The sequence below is a fragment of the Sceloporus undulatus genome, unplaced genomic scaffold (assembly GCF_019175285.1).
Source record: "Sceloporus undulatus isolate JIND9_A2432 ecotype Alabama unplaced genomic scaffold, SceUnd_v1.1 scaffold_16, whole genome shotgun sequence".
In the NCBI taxonomy this organism is placed as follows: domain Eukaryota; kingdom Metazoa; phylum Chordata; class Lepidosauria; order Squamata; family Phrynosomatidae; genus Sceloporus; species Sceloporus undulatus.
Genome location: NW_024802938.1, coordinates 699838 through 723641, shown reverse-complemented (window position 1 = coordinate 723641; position 23804 = coordinate 699838). Strand labels below are relative to the sequence as shown.

The following is a 23804-nucleotide window of genomic DNA, read 5'->3' as shown; positions in this document are numbered from 1 at the left end:
TCTTTAAATCAGAATCTGCCATTTCCATCCATTTGTAAGGTGACCTGAGGCTTAGATATCAGTCAGCTACCACATATCAGAAGTTGCCTCTGTATCACAGCTAGGGAACAACGTCCCCCTCCATGTGTTACTGTTCTTCAGCTCTTGTTAACCCCAGCGAGCCCTGGTGATAGTGAGGTATGTTGAAAATAGCAATTCATCAATTTCTGGAAGGCCACTGAATAATAATAATAAAAAAATCCAACATCCCAAGAGCAGCCATCTATAGCCTTTATAATAAACAGGATGTCATAGGATGTTTCCTCCTTCCACATTAAGAGTATACTTATAACAGGTTTAATACCTAGCTACATACATAAATATGTACATTTTGTCAAGGCTGTGATTACCTTTCTGTCCATTCATAACCCAATAACCTCAGTATCTGGAATACTTGCTGAAAATGAGAGATCTGGCTTTTCTCTGTCTTAGAAAAGAGAAAAAGTCATTAAGCATATTGCAGATACTAAACATACAAGTCAAGTTAATATTGTTCATATGCAAGGTGGAAGTAACAGAGTTTGGAAAAATTACCTTTTTTGGAGTACAATTCCTAGAATCTCCCAATCTTCCTGTTAATTGGGGGAATTTGGGAATTCTAGCCCCAAATGTAAATTCTCCTAGCTCCAGCAACTAATGACACAAAACAGGATTGATCTCATATATCAGAGAGAGGAGGAGAGGAGAGACAGCGAGCTCTGTTCTAAGTAACCATTGGTAAAGTACTCTCCCATATGAATGATCAACCTTGAAATAAAAATCTAAACTTGATAAATGTTCAAACTCTGGAAAAACCTCAGAAAAATTTATCCTTTAGAACTCTGAAACCTAGCCAGCTTTTTATATATTCACACAATGGGCCACAACAAAAAGAAAACAGATATTACACTAGAGCTAGATATTTTAAGAATAGAATGGTCACCAAAATCAATTGCCTTAGGTTTTATCATCTTTTCTCTCTCGAATGTTTAGTAAAACAAACTGTGTGATGTAACTGTCCTAAATGTTTCCTCAAGCCTACAAGCAACAGCCAATAAAATGAAGACGGAGTTGGGAAATACAGATTACAATAACATTATTATTATTATTATTAACCTTTATTTATAAAGCGCTGTAAATTTACACAGCGCTGTACATACAATCTTTTTAATTGGACAGTTCCCTGCCCTCAGGCTTACAATCTAAAAAGACATGACACAAAGGGACATCATCATGTCACACTGCATGTGTATTGTTTTGCTAGACATTTCTGGGGAAGAGGAAAGGATGAGAAGAAACATGGCTGTTATTTTGAAAGCAGACACACATTCTGTCCAGCTCCACTTCAAAAAAGGGCTTTATAGAGCAATTCTGAGGCCAGTATTTTTATTTTATAAACCAGGGGGTGGGGAATATTTCCAGATATTGGACTGCCAACACATCAGCTCTACCTAGCATAACCAACAATGAAGGATGGTGGCAGGTGCAGCCCAACATCTGGCCACATGTTCCCTATCTCACCTCTAGATAAAGCAGTCCACGGGAGATCCAGAATTACTTACCACATATATCACAGTGTCAGGATTATATCTATCCATTCTGTCTATAGCAGCAGCAAGATCTCTGCAAAAGACACACAAGAAAAGCCAAATTAAAATATTAAAAACAAAATATACTTTTGCAACTGTGAACAGCCATTGCAAATCATTTCATGACTGTGATTATCTGCCATGTTACATTAAGGCTAACAATATTGCAATACAAAGCCTTTTCAATTATTGTAACCAAATTACAAAACCTTCTCTTTGAAGAGGTATGGTTGTCTCCCTCTCCTTTAAAGCTTTGTCCAAACTACTAAGACCTTTTTGTTTTTCTTGCTTTTAGTATGGGTTAAAGTTTTGTCTCCTTGATTTGTGTGCTGATTTGTTCCATCCTGGTTTTTGATTTAAAGTACAACTTTCATGGTAGTAATAGCAATAGGAAGTACATTTGTATACTGCTTATCAGTGCACTTAAGCACTCTCAAGCGGTTTACAATGTGTAAGCTAATTGCCCCCAACAAGCAGGGTACTCATTTTAGTGACCTTGGAAGGATGCCAGCCTGAGTCGCCCCTGAGACCCTAGTGGCTGCAGTACTGACATTTAATCACTGGGCCACCAGGGCTCCTAATTTGAACTCTTTCAACTATTATGTATTTTATCAGTGTTAAGAAATCTGTTTTAAATTTAATTTAAGTTTAATTAATACTTACCTTGTGAGGTAGAGAGAAGTTCCATCACTACGCATTACAACAGCCTGGTCTCCATTCTCAGAAAGATGCACTATTCCTATTCCTTCCCTTTAAAAAACAGTTTTTTTAAAAAATTGAAGAAACCATATGCTGTAAGCTACTAAATCAGGGATGGGAACCATGCTGCCCCCACGATGGTGGACTGCAAACTCACCAAGGCAGTCACAAATGGAGCTACAGTCCAAAGACATCTGGAGGATTCCATGATTCCCTCCTATGATCTAAATATTCATTTGTCTTAGTACCCATGTCTACACACACACTAGTTTCTCAGTAAAATATACAACAAATCCTTCAGTTCCAGACACTTCAGGAATTTTAGATTGTGTACAAATAAGGTCGTGGTGGGATTTTCACAAATAGGAAGTAACTACAGTACTTAGTCTTTCCAACCACTTTATTGTATCATAAAGCTGTCTCACATCAACCCCCTATATGTGAAAGAACATTAGATTAATCATGGTATTTGTACTTTCCACTCTTAACAGCCACTCCTATGTTCAAATGTACCCGCATTATTGACTAAGAGCCAAAACTTCACTGTATAAAGAACCTCAATACTGTACAAGGTCCTTTCCTTTCCCATCTTCCCCAAAATATATGGCTGGTTAACTCATACTCTTGAATGGCAATACCTACACTTAATTTCCCTTTCTCCAGCATGACGAGGAGGATGGAAAAACTCTGATTCAGATTCACTTTCCTCCATTCCTGGCTTGCTATTACATACAAACCAGGAATCATGATTTAAAAAAGCCTCTGTCAAAACAAGCCAGTTCTAGAATCCACACTCTGAAGTTGGTTCATTAGCAAATGACTAGAAGTTATCTTAAACCACAATTATTGTTTCATGCAGAGGAGCAGACTAAGAACCAGAGAAAGAAAATCTGAATCATGGTTTATTTGTCCTTCTAGGAGGAGGACCCAGATCCAAGGCTTTCTTCAGGCCCATCCTTACCATTAGGCAGAATGGGATAGCTGGTATGGGGTACTGTGAAAGGTTGTAAAATAAAAGTTATTTGTTCTAACTATGGTCCAAAACACACTGCAGAAATAATCCAGTTTGAGACCACTTTAACTGCTCTGGCTCAGTGCTAGGGAATTGTAGTTTATTATGGCACCAGAGCTCTCTCACAGAGAAGGCTAAATGTCTGACAAAACTACAGTTCCCAGAATTCCCTAGCACTGAGCCAGGGCAGTTAAAGCGGTCTCAAACTGGATTATTTCTGCAGTATGTTTTGGACCTATATTTTTAGTCTGGGGGGGAGGGCATATGCCCTGTGTTTGGCACTACTCCCAGTGCTCATTTAGTGTTAGATGAGAAAGCAAATGCACAAAGATGGCACTGTCAACAATGTTTCTCTTCTTCGACGGCTGATCAAAACCATGGGGACAGTGGCAAAGCATACAAAACTACATACAAAACTAGTGTTGAGAGCTGACTGCTGGTCTGACTTGCTGATGTACATGAAAAAATATTTCCAGTATCGCCTTTGTTATCTAGACCAATCCAGCGAGAGAAACATTTGGGTGGCATGATCCAAAGTTCAGATAAACAGAAAGGGATATTACTGTACTTTGATTCTCCACTCAAAACCCTTATTAGATATTTAAGAAACTCTAGGACTCAGATATCTATTGCAGAAACAATTATAGCATATGGTACAAAGTTGTAAATGAAACAACCTGTTCATACTTTGTTTTCTTTAGAAGTCCTTTGGTATTCAACATCTTTATAACTTCCTGACTTTTCTCTTGATAGTCTGATTCTCCAGAATATTCATCAAAGCACACTCCGAGACGCTGAATGGTTCCACCGAGATAAAAGGAAATCAACATTATTGTCAGGCAATGACTACCTTTACTTCTGTAAGTGTCACTTAACAAACATGAGATTGAATGAGGCTACACATACTGAAGAGATGTAAAAAACAACTTCAAGTTATATAGTTAAAACAGATTATTAAAAGAAATATTCAGTAGATTTGATCAGCTTCAACATGGAAAATTTAAATATTTAAAATTGTTTTAAAAAGATGGTCACAAGACATAAAACAGAGCATACAGCTAGAGCAGTGCTACACAGTAAACATGAAATAAACATTTAAAATACACAGCTAGTTATGATTTAAAAGAGAACTTATTTTAAATGCAGTTTAGATGGCACCTAACCCTGGCCAAGTTAGCTAGGATGTATAAAGGGGTATCCAACAAGTGTTGGAAATATAATCAAGAGGTCAGTATCTTCTACAACATATGGTGGAATTGTTCATGTGCCAGGAAAGATTGGAAGGGAATTCATAGGACAGCAATGGAAATACTACAGTCCAAAATGAATATGGACTCAACATTTTATCTTTTGAACATGTGTGAAGATGAGAATTTAGATAGACAACACACAGTAAACTTATGTTTTATATGACAACAAGTGCCAGAACTATCTATGTAGGCAAATGGAAAACAACAGTAGTTCTGGATGTGGAAGATTTGTTAAATAAATTAGTGGTTAAATAAATTAGTGGATTTAGTTGAGTTAAATAAATTACATGTTTGTTGGGAAAGGATTAAAAAAATGCTGGGAACCTTTGTGAGGCTATCTAAGTAAGAAGGGGGCTAAGGTAGATAAAGTTATTTCAGGTTAGCTGGAATTGGTAGGTTAACTGGGTTTAGTTTAAAGTTTAAGAGGAAAGGCAAGAAATTAATTTCCTGAAACAAGAAGTGATGGGAATGGATGGGATAATAATTGTTGTGTTTTGACTTTGTTAGGGTTTAGGAAGTCAGATGTGTGAGTTTTTATTATTTGTAGAATTGTTATAAATTTGTTTTGTGTTTTTATGTGTTTTTGTAAAGGTATGTGTGTGTCATTGTTGTTTTAACACAATAAAAAGATATTTTTAAAAAAATGCTGAGGTCAATTCAAAACTATTCAAAATATAGTCATTCCTCTTCCACAGCAGGCAATTGTCCCAAATTTTTCTTTTATCCTGTTCTGATCAACTGACCTGTCATCAAAATTACTGGTCAGTCACTATGCAAGGATCTCAGTCAACATCATACTGGATTTTGAAGTGGCAGCATGGGTAATAACTACTCCCCATTTTGCTAATGGAAGACATTCCCTGGCAGGAAGCTGTACCACCCAGAGAATTCAGCATATGGATATCCAACACAAAAGATTCACTGCTCCCTGGATATATATGATAATTTATGTATATTAAAAGAAAAGATCCAAGTAGGCACCTTGTACATCCGGATATATTCTTCAATGCTAACATCTCTAAAATGTTGCCACAGTGAAATTGCTTGTTCTTCACGCAGCTCCAATTTTCTAAAAAAGTCTTGTGCTTGCTTTTTAATATCTTCTTCCTCTTTTGATGCCTTGTTGACCTGTACGTAGACCTAGGTGAGACAAAGACCAATGAGAAATGTCAGTGTTATCTGAATGAATCTCCCCATCAGAAAACAGGAAAAGGACAACAGCTCAGTGGTGGAACACAGGTTGGATCCTGAACATTCTTGGCCAAGTCAAACAATAGAATCCAGGATATGTGTGTGTATATGTGTGTGTGTGTGTTACTTTTTTGAACAGCTGCCAGAATCCAGCCAACATGGCCACAACATCCAAAGAAAGTAACTTCTCTGAGCAATGAATGGATTCACAAGTAGCACAAATGAGAGACCAGTGGCTTTGGGAAACCAAAGAACTGGCAGTCAGAATAAATGGTGTGAGGAACCTGTACATTTCTCAGACATTGTTGGATAAGTATCCCACAACTCCTAATAGCTGCCCATGCTGATTGTGCCTGATGGGAGTCCTATTTCCCCTGTTCAGATTCTTTTAGTGTACATTAACAAACCTCAAAAAGATGCTGTAAAGGATTAGACCGCAATTTTTCTTCAGAGCCAAAACGCTGAAAGCCAGCTCCCAAAAGACCTGCAATAAGTATTTAATAATACACACAATTATTGTTACAATAGAATAGTGTGGATTAAAAATGGGTAATATTGTCTTTGTTTTTTATTATTGCAATAAAATAATAATATCTTGTTAAATAAATATCAAGGTAAGAATAATGAAGAACACTCTGGTGATTGCCCCAAATACTCATGTCTGCAGATGAAGGCAATGACTATTGGGGATTTATTAGTGGCAGAGTAAGTTCTATTTAGGGTCCCTGAAAACCGGTGGATAGCAAGCTGTATCAGGGTTGGCAGGAAGATTACAGAAGATAGGCCTAAGATTAAAAAAAAGAAGAAGAAGAAAAATTAGGCCCTGTCCTGGGCACTGTTGTGTCTACAACCAGCTCTTAACTTTCTGGCAGGATTCTGTGGTGATGAAAAACAGCTCAGTGTGTAAGGAGGAGACTAGAGCATGAGCCAATGGAATCAAATCCAACTGGCCCTCCATATTTGCAGCTTTGATTTTTGTGGATTTGCTTATTTGTGGAATTGATTAGTATGTTCTCTCTAGGAACATGAGGTATGATATACCTGAGGTATGATATTTCAAACCTTGTTTACATTTTGGCAAAAGATGTTGGCCAAACAAATCAAAGAAGGAGGAACAAATATTAAGAGAGATTTTTTTTCACTTGAGGACAAATGTTATTCATTTTAGCAAACTTTATTTGCACTTTTTTATATTCCTCAGCTAACAGCTTAGAAAGCTGCTTTTAAGAAGAATGAATATAATGACATGTTGAAGCCATCCATAACTAAGCAACTACAATCCAGAGCATCACTCTACCACTGCTCAGTTATGGAAGGCTTCAGCGCATTGCAACACATATTCTTAAAAGTAGCTTTCCAGCTTTACGTTGGCACATCCCTTACTGTAGGACTGGGAACATGTGACCCTCCTTAAATATATTTCAAGTTAGCTTCACATCATTGCATCTCTCTACATCAGGGGAGGGCAACTGTGGCAGGTCTGGGGAATCAATCTGCTGCCAGAGGAACTTTCAAAAGCTTCACAAAGTGCCAAAAATGTAAAAAACAAAAACAAAAACAAGCAGTGGGAAGTTCATGCCTGGTTTTGAAAAATTGTTGGTTTTTTTCAAGTAAAACAGTGCAGGAAAACCTAGTAACCTATAAACGGTGAACAGCTACTCCTGAAGGCATTTGACGCCTTGTTGACCTGTACATAGACCTAGGTGATACCAAGACCAATGAAAAATGCACATCAATGTTATCTGAATGAATTCATCGATCATCAAGTTACCAGGTTGTCTAAAGGACCCTATGTACCTATATGGGCCTGCTCATGTCTTGAGATCTTCCATTCCACCGCTTTCACAGGTACATGGGAGAGGGCCTTCTTGGTGACCATTCCCAGGCTTTGGAACACCTTTCCTACACACAGGTTAGACTACTGTTTTCCCTGCTATGCATTCATGGGGAAGTTCAATGTTTTGTTTTAGCAAACTTTTGATGGGTGATTGCTCAGCAGGAATGGGCCTTTCAGAATGTGTTACATTTTTTATTTGTTGTTACTTTTAATGGTCTTGCTTTTAACTGCTTTTAGCTGTATCTGGGGAAAATGTGGCATTTTAACAATTACAGCAACAACAGCAACAATAATGTTTTCCCCACTTCCCTTTAGTTTTGACCAGAAAAAGGAGCAGCTTCACGGGCTGCACTATGGCTCTTCTAGTGTTACTGAACTGCAACTCCTATCAGCCCTAGCTAACAGAGCCAGTGGTGAGGGATAATGGGCGTTGTAGTTATACATTACTCGCTCCTGCCTTAAGGACCTGTTCAAAACTGATTGTAAATACAAGCCACAATCTCAAGGTGACTGCACGGGAAAGCAGTGCACATGAACCTTAGTTAGCTGCAACAAGAACAATGCACAACTCTGGAAGCTGTTTGAATAAAGAAAAAAAGCACCATTTTACACAGAGATGGGGCCATTTTTCTGTATAGGAAAATGTCCGCAGGGTTCCGATTCAGATATGATAGCTGGAAGCAAAAGAGCTGCATTGGGAATGCACAAGGGATTGGTCACATCCAGCCAGTTTTTTTGAACAGCTATCAATATGTCATACCACTGACTGCTTTTAAGATAGTTTCAAAAATACTTTGTAATTAAGCATGGGGAAATGATATTTTAAAAAGGCCACCCACAGCCCCATTAGCCTTGCAAAATTATTGTATATTTCTTTGAGTCTGAATCAACATCATAAGCATCATAAACTTTGGAAAAAGCTGAGATCCAGGTATGCAACCATGAGACTTCATAAACAAATAAAAAATTCTTACCAAACTGCATGCCCCAGTCTCCAAGATAATTTATTCTTTTAACATGATGTCCAAGCGCTTCTTTGAGATTTGCTACAAAATTTCCTAAAAATAAATCACAGTAAGCTGTATGGTTCATCCCAAATGCTCATTTTGACGTAGGATGAACTCCATTTTTTCTTGATCAAATGCAACAAATATAATGGCTTCCATAAACCAGAATTCCCCAGTGGAGCTCTAAAATTAGTCTGAATGAGACCTTTCAAGAATAAAATTAATCTCTTTTTGTTTATGAAGTTATTAAAGAACAGGCTGCATACTGAAAACAATCAAAAGGGCATATTAATGCTATGGAGTTTGATAGTTATACAATTTAAATTCTGTCTTTTCTCTTGTGTATGTCCTCATGAGAGGGAGAGCAAGCTTGTTTTCTGCTGCTCCAGAGACTAGGACCCAGAACAATGGATGCAAACTACAGCAAAAGAGATTCCACCTCAACATTAGAAAGAACTTCTTGACAGTAAGGGCTGTCCGACAGTGAAACACACTCCATCGGAGTGTAGTGGAATCTCCCTCCTTGGAGGTCTTTAAACAGAGGCTGGATGGCCATCTGTCAGGGATGCTTTGATTTGGATTTCCTGCATGGCAGGGGGTTGGACTGGATGGCCCTTGCGGTCTCTTCTAACTCTATTATTCTATTATTCTCTCTCTTTCTGTGTGTGTGTGTGTGTGCGTGTAAGAGTAAGTGTGTTTTTCTTTTTGTTGTTACTAAAAAGTAAATTGAAGGAATGTGGATAATTATTATTATGATAATTAGTCAGACTAGAAAAGGAACTTAAAAGAATAAAGAAAACAAACAGATAGCAAGCAGAAAGTTCTTTTTTAAAAAGAAGGGGAAAGGGGAAGAAAGGGGAGAAAGTGGTTGTTTGTCTATATTTATGTGTCAAATTTTGGAAAAAAAATTAATAAAAAATTAATAATCTTAATAAAATGAATAGGTGGCATATTGAGCCAATATTGAAGGTAGCTTTCCACTTTCAGTGTCTTACACTGATTAAAGAAACACCTCTAACAAACAGAAAAAAACCAAGACAGGCAGCTGTCAAGACATCAGTGGCATCAAATCCTTGAGTGTTATGTACCTCTGCATCAGGTGTATCTCCCTCCCCCCTCCATAAACCCTTGCTGAAAAGCCAGACAAAAAGCTTCAGCAAAGCACTAGATCGTGTTTTGGAGCTACTTCTTCTGAAGACAAAAACATTCCTGATCTTTGTGATATCCAGGGGGTCATAAAATATCTCAGGTGATTGTTTATCAAGAAGTTATGGCTAATTTGAAGAAGATACATTGGAACAGGCGTGTGTAAGGAAATCCTGCACTGTTGGCAATCGTGTGTATTTCAATTATTTTGCCTCCACTGATTTCTTGCTCCCACCATGGCACTATCTTTCTGTTGTGGTGGGACTGCATGCTCCTATGAGGTAAGAGTATGTTGCTGGTAGGGTCTCTCATGTCAGACAGGCTTTTATTGATGAGCCAAAGTAAATGCACCAAACAGATACTGGGCAGCAACAGTAGTGTGCTGGGGGGTGACAATGAGAGGTAATAGCAGTGGCCAATAGATAATGCTTATTAGTACTGAACAGAAAAGACAATGGTAAATCACTCCTGAAGCCCTGTACCTTAAAAAATCTATGATGAGACAGTACAAAATAAAACAAGAGATAAAGACAGAAGATGAGACTCCTAGGTCAGAAGGCACTCAATAAGATAGTGGGGTACTGCAGAAGACAACTATGAGTAGTACTGTGGCTAAAGATGCAACTGGACTCAAGCTGATAGGACATTCAGCTGTTGATGACTTCTGAGGTGAAATAAAAATCTGAAGCATCACAACAAATATTATAGGAACATGGTATGTGAGAAGCATAAGTTAGGGGATGCTACACAATATAAAACAAGAAATGGAAAGTATAAACATTACAATATTTGGGGTGAGTGTGAGCTGAACAGAACAGCAATGAGGCATTTTCAGTCAGACTACACATGTGTTTTACTCAGGAAATGGAAATCTAAAAAGAAATGGGGTGGCATTAATAGAGAAGAGAGATGTAGTAAGAACACTCGTGGGATATAATGCAAAATCTGACAGAAGCATGTCAATAAGACTTCAGAGAAATTTATGCTCCAACCACAGTGGCAGAAGAGGAAGAAAGATTCTACACTGGAGTCCAGGAGGATATTGATCACACACCAAAACAGGAAATGTTGGTAATCACAGATGAGTGGAATGCAAAAGAAAGAATCAGAGCAGAACCAAACATTGTAGAAAAATTTGGCCTAGTATCAAGAAATGAAAGAGGAGAATGACTGCTTAAAACTTGTGAAACCAACAGTTTGTTAATTGCAAACAAATTCTTCAGGCAACCAAAGAAGGAACTATATACAGTCAGCCCTCTGTATCCACCATGGATTCAACCATCCACAATTTGATTTTTTTTTCTTTTTAAAAATCAAATTCCAAAAAGGAAATGCTGCTTTGGCTATTTTATATATGGGATGCCATTTTACTACATCGTTGTATTTAATGGGACTTGATTTTGGTATCCACAGAGGGTCCAGGAAACAAACCTTAGCAGATACCAAGGATCTGATGGCCAATATAGAAATCAGACAGACTACATAAGTGGAAACAGAAGATGGGGATACTCCATTCTCTCTGCAAAAAAAAGAGAGAGAGAGAGAGAGAAAAGACAAGGAACTGCTAATATCAAATATTAATGTAAAGATAAAAAAGAACACCAAATCAATCATTCTGCCAAAATACAATATGAAGAACATCCTCGTAGAATTTAAAGTTACATTTAAAATAAATTTGCACTATTAAGCCAGAAGAATTCTAGACTGAAGCCAGGGACATTGTAAGGGAAGAACACAAAAAGATACCATCTGCAACCAAAAAGGGGGAAAAAGTGCCACTGGAAGACAGATGAAAATCTTTATTCAGTTAAGCACAGGCAAAATGCAAAAGTAAAATGGGCCAGAAATAGGGTCAGAACCCTGAAAGCAAGTGTTCAACAACTTGTGCGTTGGGACAAAGAGAACTAATGCAGCAATCGGTGCAGAGAAACAGAAAACAGTAACAGAAAAGGTAGAACAAGAGAGTGTACCAAAGAATTTCAGAAGAAAATCAGCCTGTGCTTTATGATTATAACAAAGCTTTTGATTGTGTAGATGAAAAACAATGGACCACTCTTAACGAAACAGGAGTACCACAACATATGATTTTCCTAATGTATAACCTGTACTCAAGACAAGAGTCCACTTTTAGGACAGAATATGGAGAAATGAAATGGTTTCCAATTGGCAAGGGGGTGAGGCAAGGATGCATTTTATCACCCTATTTGTTTAACCTGTATGCTGAACATAACACATTCAGAGCTGGATAAGGCTCTAAGGAAGAAAATGTGAAAACTGGAGGAAGGAACATCAACAATGTAAGATACACAGATGCTACCATACTATTAGCAGAAAAGAACTAAAAGCTGGAATGACAATTGAAGAAAATCAATGAAGAAAATGCAAATGCAGGTTTACAGATGAACATTAAGAAAACAAAAATAATGACCATAGATGATTTACATAACTTTAAAGCAGACAATAAAGACATTGGGATAGTGAAAAATTTCCTATGCTTAATCAAAATGGAGATTGCAGTCAAGAAAGCAGAAGAAGACAAGGACTTAGAAGGGCAGGTAAGAAGGGACTTGACAAGATCCTCAAGTGTAAAGGTAGACACTGAAGAAGGCTGGTAAGAAGTGATAAAACTCATTTGGGGAGTGGTGTTGGAGGACAGTTCTGCATATTCCCTGGACTGCAAAAAGGACAAATAAGTCTGCAGGACCTGAGCAGGGCTGTTGAGGACAGGGTGACTTGGAGGTCTCTCATTCATAGGGATGCCAAGTCAAAGTCAACTTGAGGACAATAACAATATCATTAAAATTTTCATATTGTTTATTTCTTGTTATCAACTCTTTTCATTATAACTTGATTTTCTGTTATTGTGTTTATCATTTTGTTTTCATAATTTTTAACACTGAGAATACATTCATTTTTCATTGAAATATATTTACACTGTTATTATTTATATCCCCTTTGTAGATTTGGTACTATATAATATCACTGAAGTCGTTTGCTTAGCCTTTTTTGTGGTTATGAACAAAATGCAAACATAAGCCTCAAAGTTTCACATTTTAAGAAAAATCCTCACACAGAAAACTAAACTCAAAATGCCCAGTGTGCTCTGTAGAGGACGTGGGGACAATGTCACCATGTGGACAGGGATGGTATTTTAGCTAAAGTAAAGCCTTTTTAAAATCAGCAAGTAAATCATTAAGTGAATTAGGGAGTTTGAGGGCATTTTTAGTGAAATAAAAATTGCCTCAAAAATGGCTTTGAAAAGTGCATGCTACAAGCTAATTTTTCCACCCCAGCTCAATACATCAGTATTATGCTATTTCCTTCCTTTTAGATTCCAGTTCAATGATGCCTTACCTATTATTGTAGAACGCAAATGACCCACATGAAACTTCTTTGCAATGTTGGGTGAACTGCAAGAAATATTGAAAGCTGAGAGTTCTTGAGAGTCAGACCATTACATAAAAAACAGCTGTGTTTCCAAACTCCTCTTGTGTCATACAAAGTGTAAATGAAAACATGACTGGGATGCTAACTCATGAAAACAGAAAAGCAATGCAATATATACATCCATTCCCAAATGAAAGCATTAGTAATTTGGATTTGAAAATATATTACCTTTGCACTAAAGTATTTTGGGGCAAAATCCCCAGCATAGAAGCCTATAATCAGTGATTATGTGCTGATTCATAGTTGACTTAAGATGAAGTGGTGGAATTCAATTACTCTTCCTGGGCATGTGACTTTTCCTATATTTGACTGCATTCAACGTATAAAGGCTGGGTCATAACAGAAATTCTACTAATTTGAAGCCACTGGGTTACCTTGGGCAAATCACACTATCTCAGCATCAGAAGAAGGCAACAGTAATCCACTCTCTGAACAAATCTTGCCAAGACAACCCTGGAACAGATTTTCCCTATGGCTGCTAAAGTTGCAAATGACTTCAAGGTACACAACGACGCAACAGGAATGAGAAGAGTGAACGATGCAGTCTACATGCTCCAGGGGAAGATGTGTTGGAATATTTCATACCTCCTAACTATGGCCTGGGACAGACCACCCAAAAAGGGCGGCTTGTCAGCAGCCTATTTCCCTCTGGAAGGAAACCACAGCCGCCAACGTGCGTGGCTTCCCTCCAGAGTAAAAAGAACCTATATGTCTTTTTTAAAGCAATAAGAACTCAGATACACACTGCAGTTGAAAGAATGACACAAATAAAACTAACCCCAGAACAAGCTCAGTGGATCTACGCTGGCACACAGTAAAAGGCACCTGCTTAAACAGCCCAGACTCCTGTGATAGTGAAGTCATTTTGGTAATATGAATCATAATAACTTAGCCTATACACTCACCTAAAGTCAATTACAACCTTTTGGGGATGCAATTCTGAGAAAAGTTCACTCTTCAGTCCATATTGAGGGCCATCTTCAAACACTTGCTGCAACACTGTCTTAGGAAACAAATACAGCAAATACAGGTACTAATTTAGAAGACAGAGACAAAAATAGGTGAATATTTCAATACTGTTCATACAGTTTATTGTTCAACAATGTTCATGTAGCATCATTCACGCAACTTCCACATACAAAAAGGGCTTTTGTGATATCACAGCAGTTTATCAAATATTACAGTGCACCCTCGCCTTACGCAGGGATCCGTTCCAGACACCCCCCTCCGCGTAAGGCAAATTCTGCTTATGTTCAAGCCCCATTCAATTGAATGGGGTGCACACCCCATTCACCATATCAGGGCTCGCCATCTGTGTGACCTCAAGTCTGCATATGGCAAGCCCGCGTACAGTGTGGGCATGCTGTAGCAGGGAGCTTGCAGATTCACGGAAGTAGTTGATCTGCTTAGCTTTTCTTTTTCTTTTTTTTGCGTCCATATGAACCTTCTTGGTGAAGTAGGAAAGCCATCAATTTTCAGTATTTCCACTGAAAGGCATTTCAATCATAGAATAACATGAATGTTTTTCCAAGTGTTAAGGAAAGGTGAATGTTAATTTTTAAATTCACAGTACTTTTGATTTTACTGGCTATTTGTGCAAACTACTGTATTATTGTTTTAGTTTCAGGTGCAAGTTTGCATCCTTAATTTTATTACTTTTTTTAAACTGAACTTTTGTCATTTTTTAATTACTTGACACGGTAATATAAATTTATATTGAAGCTACAGAATAGATTTATGTAAATAAATAAAATAATTATATATTCCAGAGTCCTATCCATATACAAAGCTTGGATTTAACATGTAGCTTTGTTGTTGTTTTTTTACATCAAGCAGCTACGTTTTTGCTATTTTGATACATGTCAGAGATAGGTTCTTACCTTTGCTAACAATTCTCGATTTACTGTGAAGTTCACTGTCCCTTCACCTGTGCCAATTTTGCTCACTATGGCATCACATTTTAACTATAGCAAAGACAAAACAGACAAATGGACTATGGCATAAATGAGCAGCAAAACCTATACACCCTACACTGTATACATTGGTAAAAACAATTATTTATAAATTACACAGAGTATAGTTGTTTCCTGGAGCCAACATGGTATAGTGGTTTGAGTGTTGGACTACGACTCTGGAGACCAGATTTCAATTCCCTTCTTGGCCATGAAACCCACTGGGTGAGCAAGTCACACTTTCTCAGCTTCAGGGAAGGCAATGGCAAACATCCAATGAACAAATCTTGCCAAGAAAAACCCATGATAAGTTCACCTCAGGGTCACCATAAGTCAGAAACAACTTGAAGGCACACAGTAAGAACATCAGAGAATAAGATTTTAACTAATTAATTCTTCACTAATTCTGCAGCACAGATGAGGCCCTTGAGTCCCAAACTAGGGACAACGTAGGATGTAAAATATAACTACTACTATTATAGTCAGCCCTCCATATCCACAGATTTTTTTATCCATGGATTCAACTATCAACTGCATGACAATATTTTTAAAAAATATACGTTCCAAAATGCAAACCTTGATTTTGTTATTTTACATAAAGGACACCAGTTTACTACGCTGTTTTATAATGGGACTGGAGCATCCACGGATTTTGGTATTCACAGGGGACCCTGGAACCAAACCCTAGCGGATACTAAGGGCTCAGTGTACCACTACTACTACCACAACTAATGCACACTTAATGTTACGTTTCCTTCCTTTTGGTTTTGATCTACTAAGTATGTGAACATGTCAAATTTAATAGGTTTATACATACCTTCTTTGCCAGATTCTGGGCTTGGAGCTGAATGTCTCCCCTTGAATTATCCATAGAGTTGGCATCTTTCACGGAGCTCAAAAAGAGCTGGAAATCAGCTTCTGGTCTAAAAAGGAGTGGGGGGAGATGGAAATTTAATCCGTAACAGATTTTTGCATAACAGATGAGATCAGATTTCAGAGCATCCATGAAACTGGTTGGAAAGCTTCTGAAAGGGTAAAGCTTTTGCATCCAATGTGGTTGGCTGCCAAATATATTGGTAGACCTTGGGGAAAAAATTACTTTTTGGGACTACTACTCCTGGACTCTCTCAGCCAGCACAGCCAGTGCTGAGGGATTCAGGGAGTTGTCTGACAAAGTAATTTCTCCAGGCATACCGTGCGTGTTACATTCAGTATCTCCCACTTTGGGCATCAGAATCAGCAGCAAGCAGCTCCTTATCCACAGAAGCCGAATAGTGAAACTCCATAGGGGAAAGAAGAGGTCTGTTTGAGTGTGAAAGAGTGCCAGATTCTGGCTAGAGCAATGGCTTGAATTTAAAGCATGAGCAGACTGGGTTCACTCACCAGTGGGACAGGGTGTAGTTTGGACTGTGGGACAAGCATTACAACAGGATGGACACAATGTGCCTTCCCCCAGGTCTATTTGTAGCAGCCCTCGTACTCCCCAGGCTATCCAACTGCCTTTCTTCTACCTCCCCGCAAAATGTATGGCTTCTTCTGACAGCCTCCAGAAAGTTACAGGTCAAATATTACAAATGCTCCCCCAGCCACACTTTTATCTAAACCAGGAGTGGATGTAGTCTTCTGGATTTTTGGGTTGTTGTTGTTGTTTTTTGAGGGGGGGGCTGTGTAGTATGTGCTTCTAGGGAAGAAAACTCTGCCTTGTAGCCTGCTGTAGTTGCCCACAGCTGCACTTGCAGCAGACTTCCTAAAACACTAAGGCACAAAAAGGGATAATACAATTACATGTGGATACACAGGGTCAATATAGTTCCTCCCTGCATAGCTACTTCAGGTACTAACGCAAAGGAGTGGAGTGGGTACAATTTGTGTCTGCATTGCTATGGGACTTGCTTGACCTTATGAATGAGATACTTATGCTTCCTTCTTCCAAAATGTTGGAGAAGATATGAAGGAGGACATTGTTGACATTCCCAAATCCCCAGGAAAAGGCCAGAGGACTGAAGCCATGATACCAAAACCTATACAGTAATGGTATGAAAGCCCTTAATTTCTTAGGCATGCTCAACATTGCATAAAAGATAAAAACGCACTTCTGGAGTGTTATCCTATGCATATTCACTTTGCAGTACTCTATGTTAAATAGGGCTTATTCTCGGAAAGGGTTGAGTGTTTATTTGTACCAGATTTCTATTAAGTTCTAAGACATTTATTCTAACTTATAGTATTCTTTCACAAATGATAAAGGATGACTAGGAAATATTAGCAATGCCTTGAATTTTAATAATCGTTTTTTAAGGATGACAAAGTATTTTAAGAAGATAAAATACGTGATAAGCACCGTACCCCTTTTTTGACACCGGAACAGCGCAGATTGACTTGATCAGGTTTTCTGGTGGCACCTCTAGAACACGCGAAAGCTAGGTTTAAACAAAGTTATCAAAATTAGCTGTAAGTCAATGCATTCAAACACAAAAAACACTGTTGCACAGACACTATGTTCTATTTAGATAAGTAAATCGCAGATTAAATTCTCAAGGTTACAGTTCTGGAAGGACATACACAACTTTATATCCTCAAGAAGAAACCCCCATGTTTGTATCCAGCTTCCTCTGTTATGTTTGTGCACATGGCATCACAGTTCCTCCTGAAAACAGCTGGGAAGGCCGTGCAATCTAAAGCTTCTTCACATGTGCTTCATGGGATCAGGATGCACTATCACTTGGTGTTAAAATCACACAGTCAGAACATAGTTGTTGTGTGTGAAGTTGAAGGCTTCCATGGCCGGCATCCATAGTTTTTTATGGGTTTTCAGGCTATGTGGCCATGTTCTAGAAGAGTTTCTTCCTGATGTTTCCCAGCATCTGTGGCTGGCATCTTCAGAGAATGCTGGCATGGAAGTGAGTAGGGTATAAGTGTGTGTGTGTGTGTGTATGCATGCTGTGTGACTCTAGGTTGGGAGGATTCCCACCCTGAGCCCTTGCCATTCAACAACAGAACAATACACTGATCAACATGGGAATCACTCCTCCCAACCTAGAGTCACACAGCAGTTGTGTGTGTGTATATATACACACACACACACACACTTATACCCCACTCACTTCCATGCCAGCATTCTCTGAAGATGCCAGCCAGAGATGCCAGTGAAACTAAACTGGGCTATTTCTCCACTGTGGATGCAGCCAAAGACACTTTCCTTCGCACTTGGGGTCAAGGCTGCATCCGCACTGCAGGAATAACCCAGTTCGACGCCGCTTTAACTGCCCTGGCTCAATCCAATGGCATCCTAGGACTTGCAGCTTGGCTGTGGCACCAGGGCTCTCTGACAAAGAAGGCTGAGTATCTAAAAGAATTACAGATCCCAAAGTCCCACTGCACTGAGCCATGGCAGTTAAAGCGGCGTCAAACTGCGTTAATTCCGCAGCGCAGACGCAGGCCAAGGTGCTTCAAAGGACTAGAACTGAAGCGCCTGGGCGAGTCCAAGTGCAAGCGGAGAATGGGGGGACACCGGTCATCTCTCCTGAGCGGCGAATGCGTTACAGAGCGCAGAGGAAACCGATACCTGAGCAGCAATGCTCCTGCGAAAGCTGGATGCCGCCATAGCTCTTGTCACGACCCCATTTCCCAAAACCCTTTCCTTTCTTCCTCCTTTGCGCGGCCGCCTCCCCCACGTCTGCCGTAGACCAACCCACAAGGGGAGGGGGTGGAGCCTCTACTACCTTCCGCCAATTGGATCGCTCAACGTTCTTACCGAACCGATGACAGCCAATAGGAGAGGAGGGCTCGGGAGACTGACAGTGGGAAAGAAAGGGTCGGGAGGGTCGTACCATTTGTGCAGGAGGAGGAGAAATGGTTTCGAGGTGGCGCCATAGAAGGATTACCCCAAGTGCGCATGCGTGTTCTGAAGTAGGCGAGGACCCTTGAGTTCCGGAGCGAAGTTTGGACGGTTTGTCGGGAACGATACGCGGCTGGAGGGGGAGGGTTGCTATTAACCATGAGCACGTGCTCTGTTTCCAAGGTGAGTTTAAAAAGGGCGGGGGGGAGAGCGAGCGAGCGGAGCGTTCTGACCCCTCCCGCGCTGAGCCTCGCGAGCGCTCCGGCCGGGGCTTAGCCATCGCCAGTTGTTTTTACTATCTCTGCCCACCCAGTTGCGTTGCGTTCCATTGAGTTAGTAGCGGCGGTTAGAGGGAGCGGGCAGTGCGTGGCGCGCGCGAGGGGGAGGAGCTTCCTCCCTTGGAGCATGCGCACATCGCACCTCTGAGGCCATTTCCTCGCGTTTTGCCCTCAAATGTGTTGTTGTTGTCGGTGAGGCGATGGCCTCTCTGGAGTGGCAGTTAGCAGCGTCACTGTTATTACTATTACTATTATTATATTTATGTGTATCCCGCTCTTTCCCTAGAACTGAGACCCAGAGAGGCTCACAGTATTAAAGTACAGTTATAGCACTATTATTATTATAATAATAATAATATAATAATACTGTAACTACTTTAATATTGTGAGCCACTCTAGGGAAAGAGCGGGATACACATAATAGTAATAATAATAATAATAATATTGTATAATTATAATATTACGGTACAGTTACACAACCCCCCCCCCCCCCCCCCACACACACACCCTGCATTGACCTCCTCTCATAACCACGCCATACAGAACGCTTAGGTCCAAAACACACTGCAGAAATAATCCAGTTTGAGACCACTTTAACTGCCCTGGCTCGATGCTACCTAGGGGATTCTGGGAACTGTAGTTTTTGTGAGGCATTGAGCCTTCTCTTCAGAAAACTGGTGCCACGACAAACTACAACTCCCAGGAGTCCCTGGCACTGAGTCTGGGCACATTAAGTGGCCTCGAACTGGATTATTTCTTCAGTGTGTTTTGGACCTTAGCCATTTTTGTACTGATCTGACTCGTATATGATCCCTGAATGCAACGGCAATAGTTGTGACGTAAACAGCCAGGAAAATCAAAACGATTCCTATTAAAGTACGGTATCATAGGCAAAGCCCAATTGTATTTACATATACATGATATACGTCATGTGCTTGAAGTGGAAATTTGGTAAAAGATAATGTTTTGAAAAATGGACTCTATTCCACAATAATTGCTGACCAGCTGCACATACAGTACTTTATCTTTCACAGAATGATTCTGATCCTTTTATTGTACTAGGCTGATGTTATGTAAAGTTACCTTGAATTGATTTTAAAATTTAATAAAAATAAATAAGAATATATATATATATATAGATAGATAGATAGATAGATAAATTTAAAAAAAAACATTAAAAATAAATAAATCTGGGGCTTGGCTTTTTTCCTCCACCCTCGGATCCTCAGCCTTCTCACACCGTCACTTCAGCATTTTAATGGGACGCACGCAGGTGAATGCCACAGCCTCTTTCCGCCAGAAGGCAGATCTTGAGGCCCTATATTAGGAGAAAGATGGGATAAAAGAAAATAATAATAATAATAATAATCTTTAGGGAACAGTTGTGTCACCTCAATGTAGGGTGTCACCTGGCCTACACCCCCCCTAGTGACACCTCTGTCCCTGACTAGCTGAGCTGGCAGGGAGGCAGTCATGCTGGCTTTCCCTTGTCATCCTTGAACAGTGGAAAGAACAAGATGAGGAGGATCGAGAGAAATCCTTTGCTCCCATCCTACTGTACAAAACACCTCAACAGATTTCATAAAGGAATGGAGTGTCATACTAGATGGCTAAGCTTCACAAGTTGTGCTGCCTCCAAGCTCTGCAACCAGAAGAATACTCAAAACTATGGCGTCTCAGGCTGCATCCGCACTGCAGAAATAATCCACTTTGACACCGCTTTAGCTTACCATGGCTCAATGCTATGGGATTCTGATAACTGTAGTCCTGTGGGACGTTCAGCCTTCTCTGACAGCGAGCTCTGGTTGCCACAACCAAACTACACATCCCAGGATTCCATAGCATTGGGCCATAGCAGTTAAAGCAGTGTCAGACTGGATTACTGCTGCAGTGTGGATGAAGCCTCGGTGGTAGAATTCCTGATGGGATGGATGACAGAAAAGACACTGCAGTCTTTGCACAACATCTACAAACAAACTTAAAAGGGAGACTGGAAGGACATAAAACATAAATGTGTTCCTGTGTTGCTGATACAGGCAAATAATGGGTATCACATTTCTGAGTATATTGTTGTAAGCTTTGGAATTGGGGATGAAGGGCTTATCCTTTTGTTATACATCATACCTCATTTCAGATGTTACTGTATATACTTGACTATAAGTCGACCTCACATATAAGTCGAGGGCAAGTTTTGGAGCCAGCTTTATGGATTTTGATATGACCCGTGGATAAGTTGAGAGTAAAACTTAGAGGCATGTAACAAAGGATGTAAAGGATGATGCAAAGGGAAATAATACCCAAGAACTTATAAAATTCTGGCAGGCATAACTGTTTGTGCTCATCCTAAAGGCTGGATGGATGAGAGAGTAGAGGCGATCCATGTTTCTTTTTGGTGCTTCCAGAATGGACTAAGTGCTCACCTTTTACCACTCTATTCAGAGAAACAGGATGGCTCCTATATATATAAAAGTACAGTACTTACATTGATAAGTCAACCCAGGTTTTTGGGTTCAATTTTTTTATTAAATTTTCTAGAATCATACATGAGTACAGTCGTCCCTTCCCTTACGTGAGGGATCCGTTCTGGACCCACCCACCCACCCACGTATGGGGAAATGCGGATGCTCAAGCCCCTTTCAGATGAATGGGGCTTGTGCCCATGGTGGCACAGCGGCACCACGAGAGTGCGCACCATTGTTTCCTTCCCACGCGGCTTCCAGCATATGCTGGAAGCCATGTAAAACGTGCCCACGTATAACACGGGCACACTGTATATACACTTTCATTCTGAAGGTGGAAGTGGGGATCAGGGCCTAGAAGAGGGGAGTTCAGCTGTTATATCTAATTTATGACCCCCCCCCCCAAGCAAAAAATAATCACTTCACAGCCCCCCTCCATTGCACTATTTTACAAAAGTTAGCAAACACGTAACTCTTCGGGTTATCTATTTTCCTTGTGATAGAAATTGATTTCACCCTGCGATTCAATTATTCTTTCATAATCATACATCAAAGCTGTCTGTTTTGTTTGTAGTTTATTGCAACCATATTTATCTACAGAGAAGGAATAATTACAACTTTAAAATTCAAGTTATACCATTATCTTTATTGAAAAGACTAAACTGAGGATTTATGGTCCAGTTAGACCTTGTCCAAAGTGAGGATATATTTTCTCCATCACTTCTTCCTCTGTTCGTTTACTGGAACTCATGGAAGTTAACTTTTAAAGGAAGTTAATTGGTCTTTCTTCAAGATAAGACTTTGACTGTGATGGTAAACACCAGACTTTGTGAGCACAAAAAGTCAATGTTTTATATATGCAAGAATGTTCAATTTTACCCACCCTATTGTATTGATTGTTGTGAAGAATGTGACTGTGACTTTTGTGGGCAACCTTAAAATAGGTTTTGTAATATTTGTTTGTGTCATATTTGTGGTGCACCATTTCATAAAGATTCCTAGGAAGCTCATATGGGTATACCTCAATTAACAAAGTAGATGTATTAGTTCTTTAACAAAAAATTTGGTGCCAGAGATAGAAGTAAAATAGAAAGCATACGGATAGGCTCCTACACTACAAAAAAAGAAGAGTAGTTCACGTTTCAGTAAACTTTTTATTCATAGTGAACAGTGTGCGCTTGTGAAATTAAACAGCCATGTTAGGTAAACCTTAAATAAGTCTAAGATTCAAAAAACATTTTGAATCTTCTAGAGACCACTTGAAGACCCAAAATGCATCCAAGGATGATTTCACCCCGCCCCACTCCACATTTCCTATGGTTTCTGTATTGATGGCCCAACATAAAGATCTATGCTTTTCTCTGGTGTAGGTAGTAATACAGTGTTCATTCATGATCAGTAAGAGCTTCTGGAGGGAGCTGCTTTTGTAGGCAGGCACCCACAGATAGTGATTAGACTCCCATTCTTTCCAAGCTCAGGTTTTATTGCATTATTTACTGCAGACATGCTGCTGCACTCCTCCTTCACCATCCTTCCAATGATGACACTGCTTTTAAAAAAACAAACTTCAGTGCTTCTCGATTATTTTCTGTCATGCCCCCCCCAGGAAGAAGAAAACATTTCGCGCCCCCGGGCGACTGTAAATAGTATCATTTGTCTATAAAATTGTTATAAGTACACCTCTGCATAACACTGTATCCTGAGCCTCGCGCCCCCCTTTACGGAGCCTCGCGCCCCCCCCGGGGGGCCCGCCCCACTATTTGAGAAGTACTGAGCTAGACAGAGGACAAGGGGTAAAATGGTGGTGGTGGGGAAACTTTGTAGAAAAAAGGAAGTTCCCTATCAGAGGCTTTGTTGACTGAGATCTAGCTATAATAAAGTAATACAATTTTTTAAAAAACAAATTAAACAGAAGTTTTCCAAATGTACAAATGCAGCATAGGATCATTAAGCTACAATCCTGTAATAATAATAATAATAAATTTTATTTATATCCCGCCCTTCCATGGATATGATCAGGGCGGCGTACAAAATATAAAAACAATAACAATACAACATTAAAATCCAATATCAGTTAAAAA

General features: G+C 39.6%; 2 protein-coding genes across 7 annotated transcripts in view; one reads left to right on the top strand and one right to left on the bottom strand.

The window, feature by feature from the left end:
• Positions 1 to 19469, bottom strand: part of LOC121917360 (probable arginine--tRNA ligase, mitochondrial) — a 33974-nt gene extending 14505 nt beyond the window's left edge. Inside the window, exons 1-13 of one of the 6 annotated variants that reach the window (XM_042443259.1) lie at positions 18979 to 19466; positions 17495 to 17568; positions 15966 to 16071; positions 15077 to 15160; positions 14102 to 14199; positions 13104 to 13159; positions 8571 to 8654; positions 6167 to 6243; positions 5550 to 5708; positions 4006 to 4112; positions 2271 to 2357; positions 1581 to 1641; positions 390 to 466 (exon numbers count right to left, since the gene is read on the bottom strand). In XM_042443259.1, coding sequence (XP_042299193.1) covers positions 390 to 466; positions 1581 to 1641; positions 2271 to 2357; positions 4006 to 4112; positions 5550 to 5708; positions 6167 to 6243; positions 8571 to 8654; positions 13104 to 13159; positions 14102 to 14199; positions 15077 to 15160; positions 15966 to 16071; positions 17495 to 17568; positions 18979 to 19266 — 1358 coding nt within the window. In that variant the 5' untranslated portion in view covers positions 19267 to 19466. Of the gene's footprint in view, positions 1 to 389; positions 467 to 1580; positions 1642 to 2270; positions 2358 to 4005; positions 4113 to 5549; positions 5709 to 6166; positions 6244 to 8570; positions 8655 to 13103; positions 13160 to 14101; positions 14200 to 15076; positions 15161 to 15965; positions 16072 to 17494; positions 17569 to 17710; positions 17955 to 18252; positions 18597 to 18713; positions 18843 to 18978 lie in introns of those variants that run through there. The other 5 variants (XM_042443261.1, XM_042443262.1, XM_042443263.1 and 2 more) reach the window with 5 other exon arrangements.
• The window catches only part of LOC121917363 (origin recognition complex subunit 3-like), a 61386-nt gene continuing 56613 nt past the window's right edge, over positions 19032 to 23804 (top strand). Inside the window, exon 1 of the mRNA XM_042443268.1 lies at positions 19032 to 19169. Coding sequence (XP_042299202.1) covers positions 19146 to 19169 — 24 coding nt within the window. The 5' untranslated portion in view covers positions 19032 to 19145. The remainder of the gene's footprint in view (positions 19170 to 23804) is intronic.